Source organism: Diabrotica undecimpunctata, chromosome 1 (assembly GCF_040954645.1).
Source record: "Diabrotica undecimpunctata isolate CICGRU chromosome 1, icDiaUnde3, whole genome shotgun sequence".
Lineage (NCBI taxonomy): Eukaryota > Metazoa > Arthropoda > Insecta > Coleoptera > Chrysomelidae > Diabrotica > Diabrotica undecimpunctata.
Window position 1 is genome coordinate 61,832,344 of NC_092803.1, and position 18,611 is coordinate 61,850,954.

The following is an 18,611-nucleotide window of genomic DNA, read 5'->3' on the forward strand; positions in this document are numbered from 1 at the left end:
TTAAATTATATTAGGGGCAATTTAATTAAAAATATATACATAAGGTTCAAAATTATGGAATAAATTCAGTTTTTCAAGAATAAGTCACTTTGAAGAAAAATCCCGAGAGGTCGATTTTTATTTTAAATTATGACTTTTTGACATATATGATTTTTTTTAATGGAAATAGGGGTCGTGTGGTATCTCATTTGAAAGGTTATTTAATTCTATATTCAGTTATATTAACATTAACATCATTATTTGTACAGGGTGGTCAAAAAATCTTTTCCAAACTAAATTAATTGACACAAAAAGAAGAATTTATGTAATTTATTTAACTCAAAATTCATTTTACTGCTGTTAGAAAATAGAAAAATATGATTATTTGACAAATAAACATTGTTTATCTCTTAAATTAAATATTCAATCTCCCAAGAGGCATATGGATGGCTGTTTGACTTTTAATTTAAGCAAACAGCAATGTTTATTTATGAAATAAACATATTTTTCATATTTTCTGATAGCAGTAAAATGTATTTTGAGCTAAATAAATGACATTCTTTTTGCGCCATTTAATATAATTCAAAAAATATTTTTTGGCCACTCTGTATACATAATGATGTTAATGTTTATATTCCTGCATAAACAATTGAATAACTTTTAAAATGAGCTACCACACGATCCTTATTCCTATTAAAAAAAATCATCGATTACGTCAATCACGCCCAGATGGATGACGTCACTATTAAAGACAGTCTGAGTAATAAGCAGGAATGTAAAGTTAATAAAATACTTTATTATTAATAATTACCAGTACAAAAAGAAAATTTATGGTTCTTAAAGTATCCAAGATTGGTTCCATTACCCTACTAAAAATACTTCCTCCTCATGTATCTGAAAACTACTTGGTATGATACTGCTGTTCATTATAGTTTTGAAAATCATATAATTTGTTTTGTCCTTATTTACTTTAAGTCTGTTCATATTGAATCACATCTGAGCCTCCTCAAAAGTATCATTGGCAATATCTAGAAGGTTATTCAAAGACGATCCTAAAATTAATATATTTGTGTCATTAGCAAAATTTTACTAAATGAATATTGTTCCTATTTTTACAATGTTCATAGCAAGATCATTAACATAAAAAACAAACAACAAAGGGCATATAATATTACGCCTAGAGTAAGAGAGCCCTCATCGGAGACGTACTGGACTCATTGATGTTCTACAACTACTTTTTGCTTACCTCCTATTAAGTAAGATTTTATCCACTAATAAGCTAGTTTCCGAATACCAAATCTTTCCAATTTCTCCAGTAAAATTGAGTGGTCGAAACTAAAAGCCCAGAGGAAGATCTTTATTTTCATAACCGACCACAATCTTGTCCATAAAATTGTAAATAGCAGTCTCGGTTGACTTAATAAATTTTGAAAATAGAAAAAGCTGAGAAGCCAATTCAAATAGTTTGAAGAACGAAGGTAGCAGACTTATAGGAATATAATTTTCCAGAAGTTCAGGATCACCCTTCTTAAACAGAGGTTTGACTAATGCCATTTTCAGTGCATCGGGAAGTACACCTATTGAGAAAGTATTATTAATCAATTTATTAAAATCCTTTGTAAAAGGTATATATTTTTAAAAACCCAAACGGGCTGTGTTTTGGGTCATTAATCAAATGACACATTGGTGTTGCTAACTCAAAGGTACAAAATTTTATTATGCTATTTGATATATTATCATATCCTGAACTATTTAACTTTTGTATTAAAAGAATTACCTCATTAATGCTAAGTTGTGTTATATAGTATTAGTATTTAGTGTTATATTGCCGCTAAACTTTATAGTTTAGTTTATAGTATAGTTAGTTTATATGTAACATAGACCACGTTAGAATAGAAAGATTTTGGCTTGAAATATCTAAATTTGATGTTAACTAAATTTTGACAAAAATATAACATAGACCACTGCAGTTCCAGGCTGGCTAATTATAAATATTGTGTTTCGTTGTAATTGGAGATAAAATTTACTTACACCAATTGACAGGAAACACAGTATTTATCATTAATAATCGAAATTAACAGCGATTCGCTAGGTGTAGGATTTTTTTATTTCCTCCATCGTGGAGTTGTCACTAGTGCCTAAACATACAAATTTATTTACTATCTTAAAATATTTCTTCTTCTAAATATATTAAACTTTAAATATAATAACTCTAAAACAAAATATATGGATATTACTTCACTTGTGTGGAAGCTCCCGAAAGAGTAAGTGCATCCAGACGGTATTATATTATCGATCTATCCAACTATCTGGTAACTGTCTCGCTAATTTAATTATCTATTATTATTATAGAATTTGATGTCAATTCTATTTGCCTCGTTGTTCTGCCGTTGTTTCTGTTAGCACAATATCTTGCCGTTATTTTGTTAACAGAACGTCCTATAATTATGATTAAGATTACCTGTCACTCAACTTGCAACATACTGTCTTTGATTATTGCAACTGGCTATCCGAATCGTGCTGTTACCTTTATCTTTACCTGCTGCGACAAGCGATGATTGTATGAAAATAGCACTTGTTAGATGTACCTGACCTCAAATACCAGCTTTTGTATTTTATAAGTAACTCTGCCTGCTTTATCTTGGTCAGCCCTAAGATGTAGTGTTTTATGACCAGAACACGATCGTTTATCTGTTTAAAATAACATCGTTCTTACAGATTCCGATTGGAACGTTCTTCCATCTAAAACCTCCTGAGACTCTACTGTCATAAATTCAATGATTTAGACTTTTAACCTTATTTTTATTAATTATTTTAGGTATTATTGATGGTGTTGTTAAACCTTTACCAAGTATTCTATTTAAAGAAAGTGAAGTAGAGTCCGCATTCAGATTTTTGGCGGCTGGTAAACACAAAGGAAAAGTAGTGGTGGAAATTCGTAAAGAAGAACTTTATCCTATAAATAGGCCTATAAGAAGTATATCCGCAACTCCTAAACTATGTCTAAACTCGCATGAATCTTACATTATAATAGGAGGTTTGGGTGGAATGGGTTTGGAATTAACAGGATGGCTAATTAAGAAAGGAGTTACTAAGATAATTATTAATACCAGAAGAGACGTACTAGATGGGTTACAGTCGTATTATTTTAAAAAGTGGTCAAGTTATAAAAATATAATGGTAAAAATAGATACTAGTGATACTAGTACTGAAAAAGGAGCGGAGAATCTAATTAATATTGCTCAAGAGTTAGGTCCTGTAGGAGGTAAGTAGCGAATTGGTTTACGATTAAAATATAAAATTATAGATTACTCATACCGATATCCTATAAAACTATTGTATGAGATAATATATTATATATCTTATGAGACTATTATAGTCAGAAAACCATCTTTTATATTCTATGGAAAATATTTACTTTACTTTACTTAATCAGTAGACCCATTTATACCTTTGGATGTTGGGCCGTTTATAATACAATTCATTAAATTACAATATTTTACAGTCTTCTGAGGTGTCCTAGCTCTTAACGAACTTTCTCCATTCCTTCCTATTGGATGCCATCTGTGTTGCTTCCTGCCAAGTCTTACCCTTACTCTGCAATATCTGCGAGATGTCACTGTTCCATTCTTTAATGGGTGTTCCTCTTCTGTTCTACCCTATTGATTTGGTGTCCCACACTCTTTTTACTTATCTATTATTGTCCATCCGTGTTAGATTTCCGAACCATGCCAATTTTTTCTCCTTGATTGTGTCGAGTATCGGTTTGATTTTGAGTCTTTCCCTTATTTCTTTATTTCTGATTCTATCAGTTCTTTTTACTTCGATCGTTCTTTTGAGGTATTTCATCTCTGCTGCCTGAATTCTGCTCTGATGTCTTTTGTTTAATATCCAATTTTCTGCTCCATATGTCACTGTAGGTCTATATATTGTTTTGTATATTGTCATCTTGGTCTTTGTTGATATTTCTCTGTTATTAAGGAATCATCTATTTAGTGCTTGTAATATTTTCCTGTGTTTTCCATTCTGTTGTTAAGATCGTCCTTGATGTCTCCCTTGTTGTTGATTACTATTCCTAAGTATTTATATGAATTTGTCTGTATTATTTTTTGTTGGTCTATCATTACTTCTATTTGATCTTCCGATCCTTGTTTCCCTGATATTTTCATTATCTGCGTCTTTTCTTTGTTTACGTTTAAGTTGTATTTGCTTGCTTCTAGGTTCCATTTCTCTAAGTTGTATTTCAGTTTTTCTGCAGTTTCCGCAATTAATACTATATCGTCTGCAAATATACACATCTCAGTGTTTATAATTTGCATTCTGTTCGAACCGATGCAGTATTTCTTGAATGTTTTTTTTACATTCTTTCACTGTCTCATCTATTATATTTATAAATAGCACTGGGCTGAGACTTCCCCCTTGTCTAACTCCTTGAGTTGTTTCAAATGGTTCTGACTGTATATTTAACATTCTTACTGTATTTGTTGTTTTCATGTATATATTCTTTGCTGCTTCTATCAGTTCTTCACTTACTTGCTTCTTTTTTTAGGCTTCCCCATATATATTTTCTTTTGACTGAGTCGAATGCTTTTTCCATGGAAATATTTAAATATTTTTAAAGTTCCTTATTAGTCTAAGATCCCACTGCAAGATCACTACCTTCATAACGTAGTTAACCAAACCTCTCACAGTTTTACATACATTTAAAATTAGGAGAATACACTGATAATAGGTTGCCATTTAAAAATTGGCCGCAAATTTTTTTAATTCAATCAATAGTAATTAATTTTTGAATAAAAATTTTGTTTCGTTAATTTATTTTTTAAGTCAGCTCATGATTTATATGCAAGTTTTTACATCAAATTGTCTCGTATCTTTTGAACAAAAATTCATCTGGACTATCTTCCAGAATTTCAAGAATTAACGGCTCAATTGGGTCATGTTTCAGTCATAATATCTCCAGATATACTTCACCGGTTAAGTTAACATTGAGAAGAACAGGCCGAACTCTGTGGTTTCTCAGAATACCTGTCCAAACATTTACTTTTTCTGGAAATTGAATATGTTTTTCACGAAAGACGTGAAAATTTGTTTCATTCCAATACCTCACATTGTGTGTGTTAACATTTCAATTGAGGAATTTCGTCACTAAAAAAAATAGATGGACTTCACTTGTATGGATGAAATTTGTTTAATTTGTGTACTGTTCTTTGACTGATTACACAGATAGACGTAATTTGGGCTGAATAAGTAGGGTTTAGTATCATTTCTGCAATTACAATTTTTTTTATCATTACTAATTGTTGGTCGACCAGATTGTTTGGCATTTTAACACTACCTGTTTCTTGTATCTTTCGAAGGAGCTCCTTCAAATAAGTCCTCGATATAGGTCGATCGGGTTACCTCTCATTAAAAGGACGTTCCTCTGCATGAAATTGTTTCTACATTACGTACCATTCTACTATATAAACATTTGAACGTCTCGTTCAACAATAATTAAACTAAATATTCAAGGTATAAACACTTTGCAAAAACTTAGCAAAGTAAAAACAACTAGAGAACTTTGTTTAGGGACTGTTTTGTTTTTCCTTTCTATGTTTAAACCTTTGTAAACTCTAATGGATTTAGTATTTTATTACCACGATTTCAAAACGAATTGCTTAAAATTTGTTATTTTTTAAATAATATCATGAACACGGTTTATTCTCCGTTTTGGTTTGCGTATTGTCTATGTCACTTTGCCACTATGAGTGGATGATTTCAGCCCGTAGTGTTAAATTAGATTTTCTACAGAAAAAAAATGTGTGCTATTATGTGCTTATACAGAGTGAGCCATGAGGAACTGTACTCCTACTTTATATGGAGGTCCCTATGGGAAATATTAAATGACCATAAAAAAGTTTTGTGACGCCTGTTCTTCTTCTTATTTCTAGTCACAGTCACAGTCACAGTCACAGATGCAGTTAAAAAAAAGCCATGGCTAAGTGGGCTTGGGTCGGACATGTTGCCAGATTAACGGATGATAGATGGACCAGAAAGATTCTGGAATGGCGACCAAGGCAAGAGGCATATCGAAGCAGAGGACGACCACCGACTAGATAGACGGATAATATCAAGCGAAATATAGGCTAATTGATGAAAAAAGTTCTGCTCCCATTTGAGTTATGAATTTTGAATAAAACTACTATTCGTTATATCTTTTGAACGGTTAGTTCGATCTGTCTCATGTTTTTGTCAAACGTTACGCTACTACCACCTGATCAACTGATTTATTCAAACGAAAAAAAAAAAAAAATCAGGTCCGGCATTAAATAATAAGTTCGATTTGGTCATAGCAAAAAGTTCATTCTGTTTACGGTTTTTGAAAATTTTATACAAATAAACAATAAAAATATCTATTTTTTCTCCATACGATAATATATTTTTAATTAAAAAAAAATTAATTTTATTATGAATTAATTGTTTAGCAAAGTAAATCATCGATGCAAAAAAAATGTAACCTTTCTTGCAAAAATTAAATTTTTGCAATTTTAAATTAAAAATTATTTATTAAATTAAATTTGATGTCTAAGAAACAAACTGGACCTAATTCAAACTAAAAAAATGAGATTCGGTTTTAAAAAATTAGTTCGTTGTGTTCATAGAAAAAATTTTACTCTGTATACGGTTTTTGAAAACTCCAATAGGAATTTTATATATAAGCCAAATATGCAATTAAAGTGGCAAACAATTTTTTCAATTAAAAAAATCAAATTTGACATACATACACTTTTACCTTGTTTAAGCTTTGTGCTTTTTCAAGGATGGAGATTTTTTGATTTGGTGCAATTGGCATGTTTGGTTCAGTTGACTAAGACCGGGTGCCGCCGCTGTAGGCAGAAGTGTCAGAAGAACTATAACCATAACCGCCTTATTGGGGCCATGTGGACCAAGCCCGCTACTAAGTACAAGTTCCTTGGAAAACGGTTCCTTTCAGATTGTTTGAAATTGTTTTCAAACAATCATTGTTTGTTTTGGGATTGGGAAACCACAGAAAACCAATCTCCCCCTGTCCGTGTGATATTTAATTCGACTCTTAAGGCGTGTATGTGGTGCTCACTGTATATTGTTTTGGTGTTGTGTTTAGGTGTTTATGATTGTATTATGTTGGTTGTGTGTTGTAGGATTTTATATGTTGATGAAAGTTGGATTTCTATATGTATATGAATTTCTATATGTAATGAGTGTGAGCGTATAGGTAAAGTGCAATGTGTATTGATGATAGGTATGTGTGTGTGTGTGGGTTTGATGTATGTATTCGGTGTACATGAGAGTGTATTCATGTGTGGAGTTGGGTGAAGGTTTGGTTTATACGGTTATTAAAGCAGGAGGTGGTTTTGGCATATTCGTATAGTGAATTGGATATTTGGTTAAGGTATCGGATGGTTGCGCTTCTATTTTCAGAGAAGACGTTAAATAGGGTCATGGATATGAAGTGTATTAGGGATTTCATATCGAGGAAAAGGTTGTATGAAGGGATTTGTTTCGATGTGTATACTGGTTGGGTTTGATTATAGTTATTGGGATGTGTGTTGCGGTGTGGATATCTTGGTGAAAAGGCGGGGTGGGGACCGTTGCAGTTCGGGCATTTGGGTTCAGATATTGTGGAACATGCAGTAGACCTGTGCTCTAGTCCACAGAATGGACAAATATATGATTTTTCTGGGCATTCCTGGTGAACCGGACCTGATTTTATTCCAGGTTAATTTATTCAAACTTGGAAAACTTGTAAAAAAACAGGTCCGATTTTAAAAAATTAGTCTGTTCAGTTCCTAGAAAAAATTTCACCCAGTATCGGATTTTAAAAACTTTTTATATAAAAAACTCTATTTAAAACTGTAAGAATTTTATAAATTAGACAAATGACATTTCTATTTTTCCGCACAAAAAACTGTACTTTTACATTAACTCTCTGTTAAAAAAAATTAATTTTTTATCTGAATACAGATAAGTATTCGTACTTCCCACGAACACGTGCAGTTCTCGCCGTATATCTAGATTATTTTTATGTCTCTGAATACATCAAGTATGTATACCCACTTGAAATATTCCCCTTTTCATAATAAATTAGCTTTTGCCATAATTAAGCTAAAATGTCAAGATTTTCCTACGTAAACGAAAATCACCACGTTTAACATACAACCGTATATCCTGCCCCAAAAATTAATAAGCTTTGGCAATAAATTGCTTAATTGTGATCGAGAAATTACATAATATGTGGTAAGATTTGACAATTTATTGTTAATTTATTCGATATAAAGAAGTAGGTATTTTCATATCTTCGTCTAGGGTTCTTCTCCGGAGCCAATAACGACCGGCAGCCTCTTTTTCCTGTCTGTTTTATCATCTGATATCTGATTTCTGTCGACAAAACATGAAGGGATTTGAGAGCATCAACCTTTATTCATTTTCAATACTACCGAAACGCACCTGTTTTTCGCTCGTGTCAGTTTTTTTGTGAGACTATTTTTTATCTTTTGACTATATTACGTTATATGGTTTAGTCAAATAACAGCAACGTAATTTTTATAGTTTATTAGGTATGTTAGCAGGTGTAACGTTTAAGTTTGTAATTTCATTTTAGTATAAACAAAACAAAGGCCTCTTAAAATCGACTCAGGTTGTAGTCATTTCATTCAGTTGTGGTCAATTATTCAAGTGTGTTTTTTTAGAGGTATAGAAATGTAATTTGGCTACACTTTTTTAACTGGCGGCCAGTTTGACAGCTTCTAAGTGATTTATGTTTAGTTTGGTTTGGCATTTTAGCATGAATAGACTAACATCTGAATAATGCTTCAAAATTGTGCAAATTTATTTTGAAAATTATGGTTCTGTTCGAAATACGTATCGCGCACTACGACCATTTTATGGGCAACATATTCGTCTATTAGAGCAATTAATTCGATTAATCATGGAACGTTTTCACACCACGTTTAGTCTAAATGATAATACGCGCATCCACAGAGACGTCGTACAGTGCGTACAGAAGAAGTTGTTGCTGACGTACAGCGCATCATAGAGAAAGACCCGAATCAATCTATCCGCCATCGTACACAGCAGTTGGATATATACAAAGATCTTAGTTTGCGTGCTTAAAAAATCCAACTCGTGTAAGAATTAAAGTTACACGATCACGTAACAAGGCGTAGATTCTGGGAATGGGTCCAAAACGAGACTGCCGTTGATTCTGATTTTCATAAGCAAATTTTTTTAGTGATGAGGCTCACTTTTGGTTAAATGACTATGTTAACAAACAAAACTGCCTTATTTGGAGTAAAGATAATCCTCAATTGTAGGTTGAGACACTATTACATCCAGAATGACTGTTTGGTGTGCTTTGTGGGTTGGTAGAATCATTGGTCCGTTCTTCAAAAACGATGCTGGTCAAAACATTTCAGTCAATAATGATCACTATAGTGCATTGATTACTGACTTTTCTATTTCTCATTTAAACAACCATGATGTGCAGGAGCTGTGATTTCAACAAGACAACGCAACATGTTGCACAGCTCGTGCCACAAAAAGAAACGTTTGAAATCCGCATAGTTTCACGTTTTGGACTCTTGACTTGGCCTACAAGATCGGGCGATTTAACACCGTAAGACTATTTCCTGTGGGGATATGTAAAGTCGCTAGTCTAAGCCGAAAAGCCTGAAACGATTAGCCGCTTGGAGACTAACATTAGCCGCATTATTGCCGATAAACGGCCACAACACAAATGTTGGAAAAAGTCATCAAAAATTGGACTGCTAGATATGACTACGTTACAGCCAGTCATTGGCGGTTATATGCAAAAAAACATATTAAATTATAATGCCAAAAGATTATCTATTGAAGAAAGTCAATTTAATGTCATTTTAAAAAATCACCTTTGTTTTATTCCAATTCAAATTTCTATACTTCTAAAAACACACCCAATATTTGTTATTTTGTTTAGAAATGTAAAGTTTTAAGACTTTCGATTTTTATAATTTTCTTTGATAATTTGTTGATAAGGATTGTAACGTGTTTTTTTGATGCCTTCGAGTGAAATGTCAATCTAATGTTTAGTTTATTTAATCTTGAGTTCTTTCATCAGTTTCAGGTGAAAAATTATTGGCGCCCATTTTATTTTGCAGTTTAGCTGTATTCCGTGTTTCTAATTTTTATTTTGTCAAACTTTTATCTAATTATTACAGAATTTGCTGTAGCCAACAAAATGGTAGTAAAAACTACACAATTCCAAAGAAAAGATATACATAAAGTAGCCTGGGTGTCAAATGATGGAATTACACGAAACCAGAAAGACCATGTGTTTATTGATGGCAGACATTCTAGCATATCATCAGCGCACACAGTCTGAGTGGAGCGAAAAGTGACTCTGACCACTTCCTGGTCAGAACAAAAATGAGAACAAGGCTAAAGATGAGACAGCCAAAGCAACACCAACAAGGAAACAGATAGGACATTTCAATGAACGCCAATATCAGGAACTGATCCAAAACAAATTGCAGATACTGGAAGAAGAAGAAGCATCAACGCCAGAATTGACCATAGACCAAAAATGGCAAAATATAATGAACGCCATAGAAAGTGCCGCAGCGGAAACCATAGGAAAAGAAAGGAATAGCAAGAAGAAAAACCAGTGGTTTGACCAGAAGTGCAAACAAAGTATGCATCAGAAAGCAATCAAGAGGCTAGACTTACTAACACGCCCTACAGCTGAGAACAGGGAAGACTACAACAGAGTAATGACTCAAACGAGAAGACTTTAGAGAAGAAAAAAGAAACAGTACGTAGAAGCGCGAATACAGCAACTGGAGGAGGAACATAGAACCGGTCAGTCTGGACAGTTTTATAAGGACCTAAAAACAATGAAGTGCAACACGATCAACAGCCCAAGATTTATAAAAGACGATGCAGGACAATTACTCACAGACGACGAGGAGATAAGACGCCAATAAAGGAAGTATTTTGACAAATCTTAAATACAGAAAAACCCACAACGACAGGGCAACAAAGACAGTACCAGTTAGCCTAACCTGAAATACCAGGGCCCACACAAGCTGAAGTAAAGCCTGCAATTTCGTCCCTAAAAAACCATAAAGCCCCAGGCCCAGACGGCATACAGGCGGAACTACTAAAAAAAGGAGGAGAAAAGCTTCACCTTGAGATATATCATCTTATAAGAGAAGTCTTGGAAAGAGAAGAAATACCGAAACACTGGCATGAAAGCCATATAGTACCTATTCACAAAAAGGGAGACAAACAAATATGTCGGAACTATAGAGGGATATTGTTAATCAATACAACGTACAAAATGATATCCATAATACTGTCTAGAAGGCTAACATCATACGCAGAGGAAATAATAGGCGACTACCAAAGTGGATTCAAGTGGACCAAGGTGTTGGAAAAAAAACTGGGAATACAACCGCGATGTACACCAAATCTTCGTAGACTTTAAACAAGCTTACGATTCTGTTAGCAAAGAAGCATTGTGGGAGACAATGGTAGAAATGGAAGTACTTGAAAAGCTGGTATGATTAGCACAGGTGAGCACAGAGAACGCTTCCGCACGGATCAGAATTGGCAGCACCATGTCGGAGGAATTCCTCATTGACACCGGGCTTAGACAAGGAGATACTCTCGGCCCCCTGCTTTTTAATTTCGTACTCAAATATGCGGTAAGAAAAGCTCAACCACAACTGACAAACGGATTTGTCGCCCAAAGATCAAAAATACTATTGGCGTTTGCGGATGACGTGGACACAATTGCACAATCCATCAAAGATGCAAAATAAGTTTTCACCCTATTCGAAAACGGGGCCAAGGAAGTTGGTCTGAAGGTCAACGAGGACAAGACCAAGAACATGGTGGTTACGAAGAACCCGAAACCAATGTTTAGACACAACGTAACAATCAATGAATTCAACTTTGAAGTCGTCAAAGAATTCAAGTACCTGGGAGCGATCATAACATCAGAAAATAAATATGAAAAGGACGTGGCAGCCAGGATCATTGCAGGAAATAGGGCATATTACTCATTAATGACCGTACTTAAATCAAAAATAATCTCAATACCAGCAAAAATAAGAGTGTACAAGACAATAATCCGTCCCACAATAACGTTTGGAAGCCAGACATGGTTTTGAACCAGCGGAAAACGACAAAATTACTGGCACTGGAAAGAAAGATACTGCGGACTATCTATGGGCCATGCAGAGAAGAGACAACAGGAGAATGGAGAAGAAGACACAATGATAAGACAGTATATGGAGAAAAAAACATAGTACGCTACATTAAAGCAAACTGAATAAGATGGGCAGGCCACGTATTAAGATCGAGTGACGAAAGAAGACGCCACATTCTGGAAAAGGCCCGATGGCAGAAGGTCAATTGGTCGCCCAAGAAAGAGATGGAAGGACGCAGTAGCCAGGGATCTACGCAAAATGGGAATACAGCAATGGGAAATTGCTGCTCAGGACCGACAAAAATGGAGGGAAATAGTAAACGCGGCCAAGACTCACATAGAGTTGTAGAGCCAAATGATGATGATGATGATGATCTAATCTAATTATTATCTATCGTTTACATATCTTCTGTTTATGTATATTATGTATATATGTGTTAATTCTATACTTTTCTATTAATTTATATCTTTATCCACCCCCAATGAAGCTCCCAAACTGAGCAATGTAGTTTTTATTAAGTCTTGGTGAACAATCAACTGTTTATCATCTACTTTTGTTACTTTTTCGTTACAATGTTAATTTTATTTTTCAGTAACTTAAAAATAAAGCTGATTATTACTGTAGCCTTATCTTTTGAGAAACGTAAAATAAAATTCTGAGACTTCAATTAAACGATATTAACGATTAATTACTAAACAAATTTATACAGGACGATGTTATAATATTATTGAAAACAACTTGTAACTTCTAAAATTCTGAACATGGGTAAAGGGTTGTATTATTTTAAATATAAAGCAAGAGCTGTGATAGTACTAACACTTATAAATTAAATAGATTTTCAAAAAAATTTAATTTTTGTAAGAAAAGTGTCATGTTTTCAGTCTGTGGTTCTGTTAGCCAAATTTTTAATTCATACTTAAATTTAATTTTTTTTGGTTAAAAATGAAATAATCGTGTATAAATAAAAATAAATATGTCACATCAAAATAATCTAGGGGACAAAAACAAAATGCAAGATTACAGAAACATTTCAAACGCTTTCATAATTTATTTCAAAAATAAACATTTTTTCTTGGAATTATCGGAAAAGCTTTTAAGAAAATTAAAAGAGAACTCTATAAGTAGGAATAGTAATAAAAAAAAATATATAAAAAACTAATTTGTTGCCCCTTAACTCCTAACAAAGTAGTCTTTAGGTTCAGTTAGTATAGTGTATGACCTCCACGGTTTTTGATTAGTGTTCTACATCTATACGGCAAACTCATGATCAGATGGTCAATATCTTGCTGCGGTATTCTGTTTCACTCCTTTGAAAGGCCCTTAAACAGTTGCTGTCTAGTGTTGAACGCAATATTTTGTTGTAAAATGAGTTTGTCTAATATGTCCCTTATTAGACATTTGTACCGGGTGGTCCAATAAGCAGATCTCTCGGCTATATATCAGAAACTATTCATGTTATAACTTTCCTGTTATAAATTATCCTATTTCATGTTATAAAAGAAAAAATTCCTTAGTAGTGTAAAAGTAAAAGAGAAATCGATGGAAAGACTTTCAAGTTTCTAGGTTAACCGCTAGGGGGCGTAATCTGTGAAATAAATTTTAAAAACCCGGGTTTTGGTAAATATGTCCAATTATACCAAGTGTTAATTAAATAAGTAAACTAGAAAGAGGCCTAAATTCTGCACAAAATTGTTCAAGTAATTTTTTTTATTTTTTTAAATAAAGGGTGGGGGGAGTATGAAAATATTTGTGGATAAATTCCTATAACTTTGGGTTGGATAAACCGATTTTAACGAAATTAGTGTCATTAGAAAGAGTGTGGATTAATTAATTTACTTCTACTATAAAACAATTGCATTTAGTTTTGTCATGGGTAGAGGGTACTTTCGAATAGAAAAAATTAAAATTTGTTTTTCTTCAAAATATTTGATAGAAGCACCTATTTATTGTAAATTATAATGGAACTGGATTAAATTCGTAACAAAATGGCATGATAATTGCTTTTGTCGAACTCGAGATATGAATAAAAACGCATAAACATAAGTAAGTATAGTATTGGCTCACCCTGTATTATAAATTTAATTAAAAAATAAGTCAGTAGGTACTTTCAAATTTTTTTATAGCAGAAGAATCTTAATGTTGATACCTATTTTGACCTATATATACCTATTGTAATTTTATATGATTAAAAATAGTTTTTTCGAATCTAAGTAGGCTACGACAATGAATTTGACGGGGAGTTCATATTGTTTATTTATTGAAAGCAGTCAAAACATTGTTAAGAAGTGTTATATTATAATAATTAAAGATTGCAATTTTTTTAATATATATTAATATTGGTAATATTAGTAATTAATTATCAGTACTAATAATTCGTGATGAGTATATCAAATGCAGAATTGTATGATATGATTGGAGTTTATTTATGAATATCCTGATATATTCTGATATATGACAAAGAAGTATTTGAAAGAAAGGCAAGAAGATTAAGAGAAACTGGTAGTTTTCATCGTCCTTGTTTTAAACGACGCAGTAGAGGTATGACCGAAGATAATTGAATCAATGTTCTTGCTTTAATTCAACAGAATCCACATATAAGTAGTCGGCAAATCTCTATAGAATTAAACATACCCAAAACACTACTATTCTAAGGATTTTAAAACATCACAGGTTTGTTTTTCACCTTAAAGTGAACGTTTAGGTCAGAAACTTGGAATTTCTTTTAAACTTTAGATTTAACTGTTATTTTAATAGTCCGATAAAAACGGCAACACGACGCTTTTATCCTTTTATCCGTTTCTTAAAAATACTTATGCACGATTTATCTTATGAAACAATTGTGGATTTTTTTAAATTGTTTGAGTTTTAGTAAATATAGTGATTTTTTTTTTCACCAATATTTGTTGTTCTGTTTTTAGACTGCATCCTTATTATGTAGTTCTCCACCAAGCTTTACATGAGAGAGATTTTGATACAAGGCTGGATTACTGCCATTGGATGTTAGGTCTGCTAAAAGAACAACCGCATATCATGTCAAAGATTTTGTGGACAGACGAGGCTACGTTTAATAGTGCGATTGGTGTTAATCTGCATAATATGCATTATTGGGCTGAAGAAAATCCGCACTGGAGACATAAGGTGCAGTTTCAAGGTGGATGGAGTCTTAATGTTTGGTGTAGTATAGTTGATGGAAAGATCGTAGGTCCATATTTCTTTGATTGAACTTTAAATGGCGAAACATATTTGGATTTTCTGGAAAATTAGTTGCCTATTTTATTGGAAGATATTTCCTTACAAATAAGAAGAGATATGATATTACAACATGACGGGTGTCCTGCGCACTTTTCTAGACGAGTTTAAGATTATTTGTATGCAAGGTGTGCAAATAAATGGATTGGAAGGGGAATTATATTTTTATGGCCAGCTAGATTTCCAGACTTAACATGTCTGGACTTTTATCTGTGGGGAAGATTGAAGAACTTATTGTACCAAACTCGACCAACCACGCGAGACGACATGAAACAGCGCATTATAAACGCAATAAATAGTATATCAACAGCTGAGATTGAAGCAGCTGTTATGTCTACGCGCGAAAGATTACATCTTTGTGTAGACAACGATGAAAAACAATTTGAACATTTAATTGGACATTAAGTTTTATTGAGTTAGTAAGTAAGTTTTATTGAGTAAGTTATAATAAAGGGTGAGTCAATACTATACTTACTTTTGTTTATGCGTTTTTATTCATATCTCGAGTTCAACAAAAGCTATTAACATGTGGTTTGCGCCATTTTGTTATGAATTTAATCAAGTTCCATTATAATTTACAATAAATAGGTGTTTCCATTAAACATTTTGAAGAACCAAATTTTAATTTTTTCTATTCGAAAGTACCCTCCACCCATGACAATTACAACCAAATGCAATTGTTTTATAGTAAATGTAAATTAAATTATCCACACTATTTCTAATGACACTAAATTCGTTCAAATCAGTTGATCCATACCAAAGTTACAGGTATTTATCCACAAATACTTTCCCACTCTCCCCCACCCGTTCTTTGAAAAAATAATAAAAAAAGTACTTGAACAACTTTGTACAGAATTTAGGCCTCTTTCTAGTTTACTTATTTAACACTTGGTATAATTGGGCATATTTCCCAAAAACCTGGTTTTTAAAATTTTTTTCACAGGTTACGCCCCCTAGCGGTTAGCCTAGAAACTTGAAAGTTATTTCCAGCGATTTCTCTTGGCCACTTTTTCTAAGGAATTTTTTCTCCTAAAGTTATAACATGAATAGTTTCTGATATATAGCCGAGAGATCGGCTTATTGGACCGCCCGGTATACAGGCCATTCTACAACCTCAATTTCATTATCTTCTAGGAATGGTTGCACGACCCTGGCAGTATGCGGACGCGCATTGTTGTGCATTAATTAAAATTGGGGGCAGCTTGTTGTGTGCTTGTATGTCTTGTGTCCGGAGCAAATCCAAATCGGCACTCATCTGCGAACAAAGTAGAGGCCCATTTACGTCTAATCCAATTTGCGTATTCTTGTGCCCACTGAAGTCGATGAGCGCGATTTTCGCTGGATAACACAGGCACTCTCACAGGTCTTAGAACATTTAACCTTACTTCAGGCAGTGTATTTCTAATGGCTTGGCCACTTACAAATACCTGATGGGTCTCTTGCAGCCTTATTTGTAATTATAATGCAGTTCCAGTGCGATTTTGCAAAGCCTGCAACTTATTAAAATGGTCTTCAATCTGGTTGGTTATCCTTGTACGACCTGTATTATGTTCAGCAAAATCCTAAGTTTCTTGATACCTTAACAACAAACAAACAATTAGTGACACGTTTGTTCGTGTGGAGGAACTCAGCAACGAATCTTTGACTTCTGCCAGCTTGAAATATCCCGATAGCACGCCACTGCGTTTTGCAATTTAAATAATGTCTCTTAATTATTAGCAATTGCAAAACTAATTACAAAATTCACATAAACATCAAAAATCAAGTACCCATAAAGAAATATTACTTTTTATCTTATAGACAAAAAAAATTATTGAAGTTTTGTTAAATTTTTTCTAACCTTCTTATCACCGTTGCCTTCAAGTTGGTACAATAATCGACAAAACAACAAAAAAGATTAAAAACATATTTTTTTTTTATTTGCGGCTAACATTGATTTAAAGCTATTATTATAGGTTTCCTCTAGATTATTTTGATGTATGTATATCATTTTAATTGCCTATTTGTCTTATTTTTTATAAAATTCCTATTAGAATTTTCAAAAACCGCATACAGGATGAAATTATTTCTATGAACAAAATAAACTACTTTTTTTAAAACGGACTTGATTTTTTCCACTTTGACTCAGATCCGTTTATTTTTGTTAAATATTATATTAAATGTTTGTTAAAAAAAATTGCAAAAAAAGTTAAATTTTTTACATTAATGGTTCAGTTTAGTAAACGTTTAATTCATAGTCAAATTTAATTTTTTTTAATGAAAATTAAGTTTTTGTATGAGTAAAATTGTAAGTATGGCACTTTAATTATCCATTTATCCAATTTATAAAATTCTTAGTAAAGTTTTTAAAAACCGTATACATTAACATATACAGTTTCTCATGGCTCACCATGTTCCTTTACCTCAAGTGATACTGCCACTGTTTCTTAATAAACTTGTTATTATTCTCAGGTATTTTTAACTTAGCTGTAATACTAAGAGATAAATTACTCCCAAAACAAACAAGAGAAAACTTTAATGATGTATTTAAGCCTAAAATCATATCAGTTCAAAATATGGACAAATGCAGCAGAAAACTTTGTCCGGATTTAAAATACTTTGTAGCATTCTCGTCCGTTACTAGTGGAAGAGGAAATATTGGTCAAATTAACTACGGAATGGCTAATTCAGCAGTGGAAATGTTATGTGAGAAACGCAAAAGGGACAATTTACCCGCATTGGCTATTCAATGGGGACCTATCGGTGAGGTGGGAGTTTTACAAAAATTGGGAGCCGAGGAAAAAGTAAGTGCAGGAATAATTATTATTTTTTTGTATTTTTTACTTTTTATGCACTTTAATTTTTTCTAAATTTGAAGTTTTTAGTAAATAAACAATTTATTTATTCACTAAAATATAAACGTATAATAGTATACGTCCCTATAAAGAAAATAAGTCCCGGATTATTGAGATCCATTCAGTCAAATTATCTGGACCAACCTTAGAAATTAGCTATTTTTTCAAAAAATCTTCTAAACAAATTAAATTTCGCAAAAATTATTTAACTTATTTTACCCGTCTTTTACCTACAGTTTAAACAAAGTAAAAACCTCAATTTCAGGTACATTTAAACAAATTTTAATAAATAGAAAAAAAGTTATTAACAATATTTAAAAATGTTAATTGTGTTGTT

General features: G+C 32.7%; 1 protein-coding gene across 1 annotated transcript in view; it reads left to right on the forward strand.

Annotated features, from left to right (window-relative positions):
- The window catches only part of LOC140450160 (fatty acid synthase-like), a 126,461-nt gene that overhangs the window by 94,223 nt on the left and 13,627 nt on the right, over positions 1–18,611 (forward strand). The window contains exons 16-17 of the mRNA XM_072543613.1: positions 2,798–3,244; positions 17,892–18,223. Coding sequence (XP_072399714.1) covers positions 2,798–3,244; positions 17,892–18,223 — 779 coding nt within the window. The remainder of the gene's footprint in view (positions 1–2,797; positions 3,245–17,891; positions 18,224–18,611) is intronic.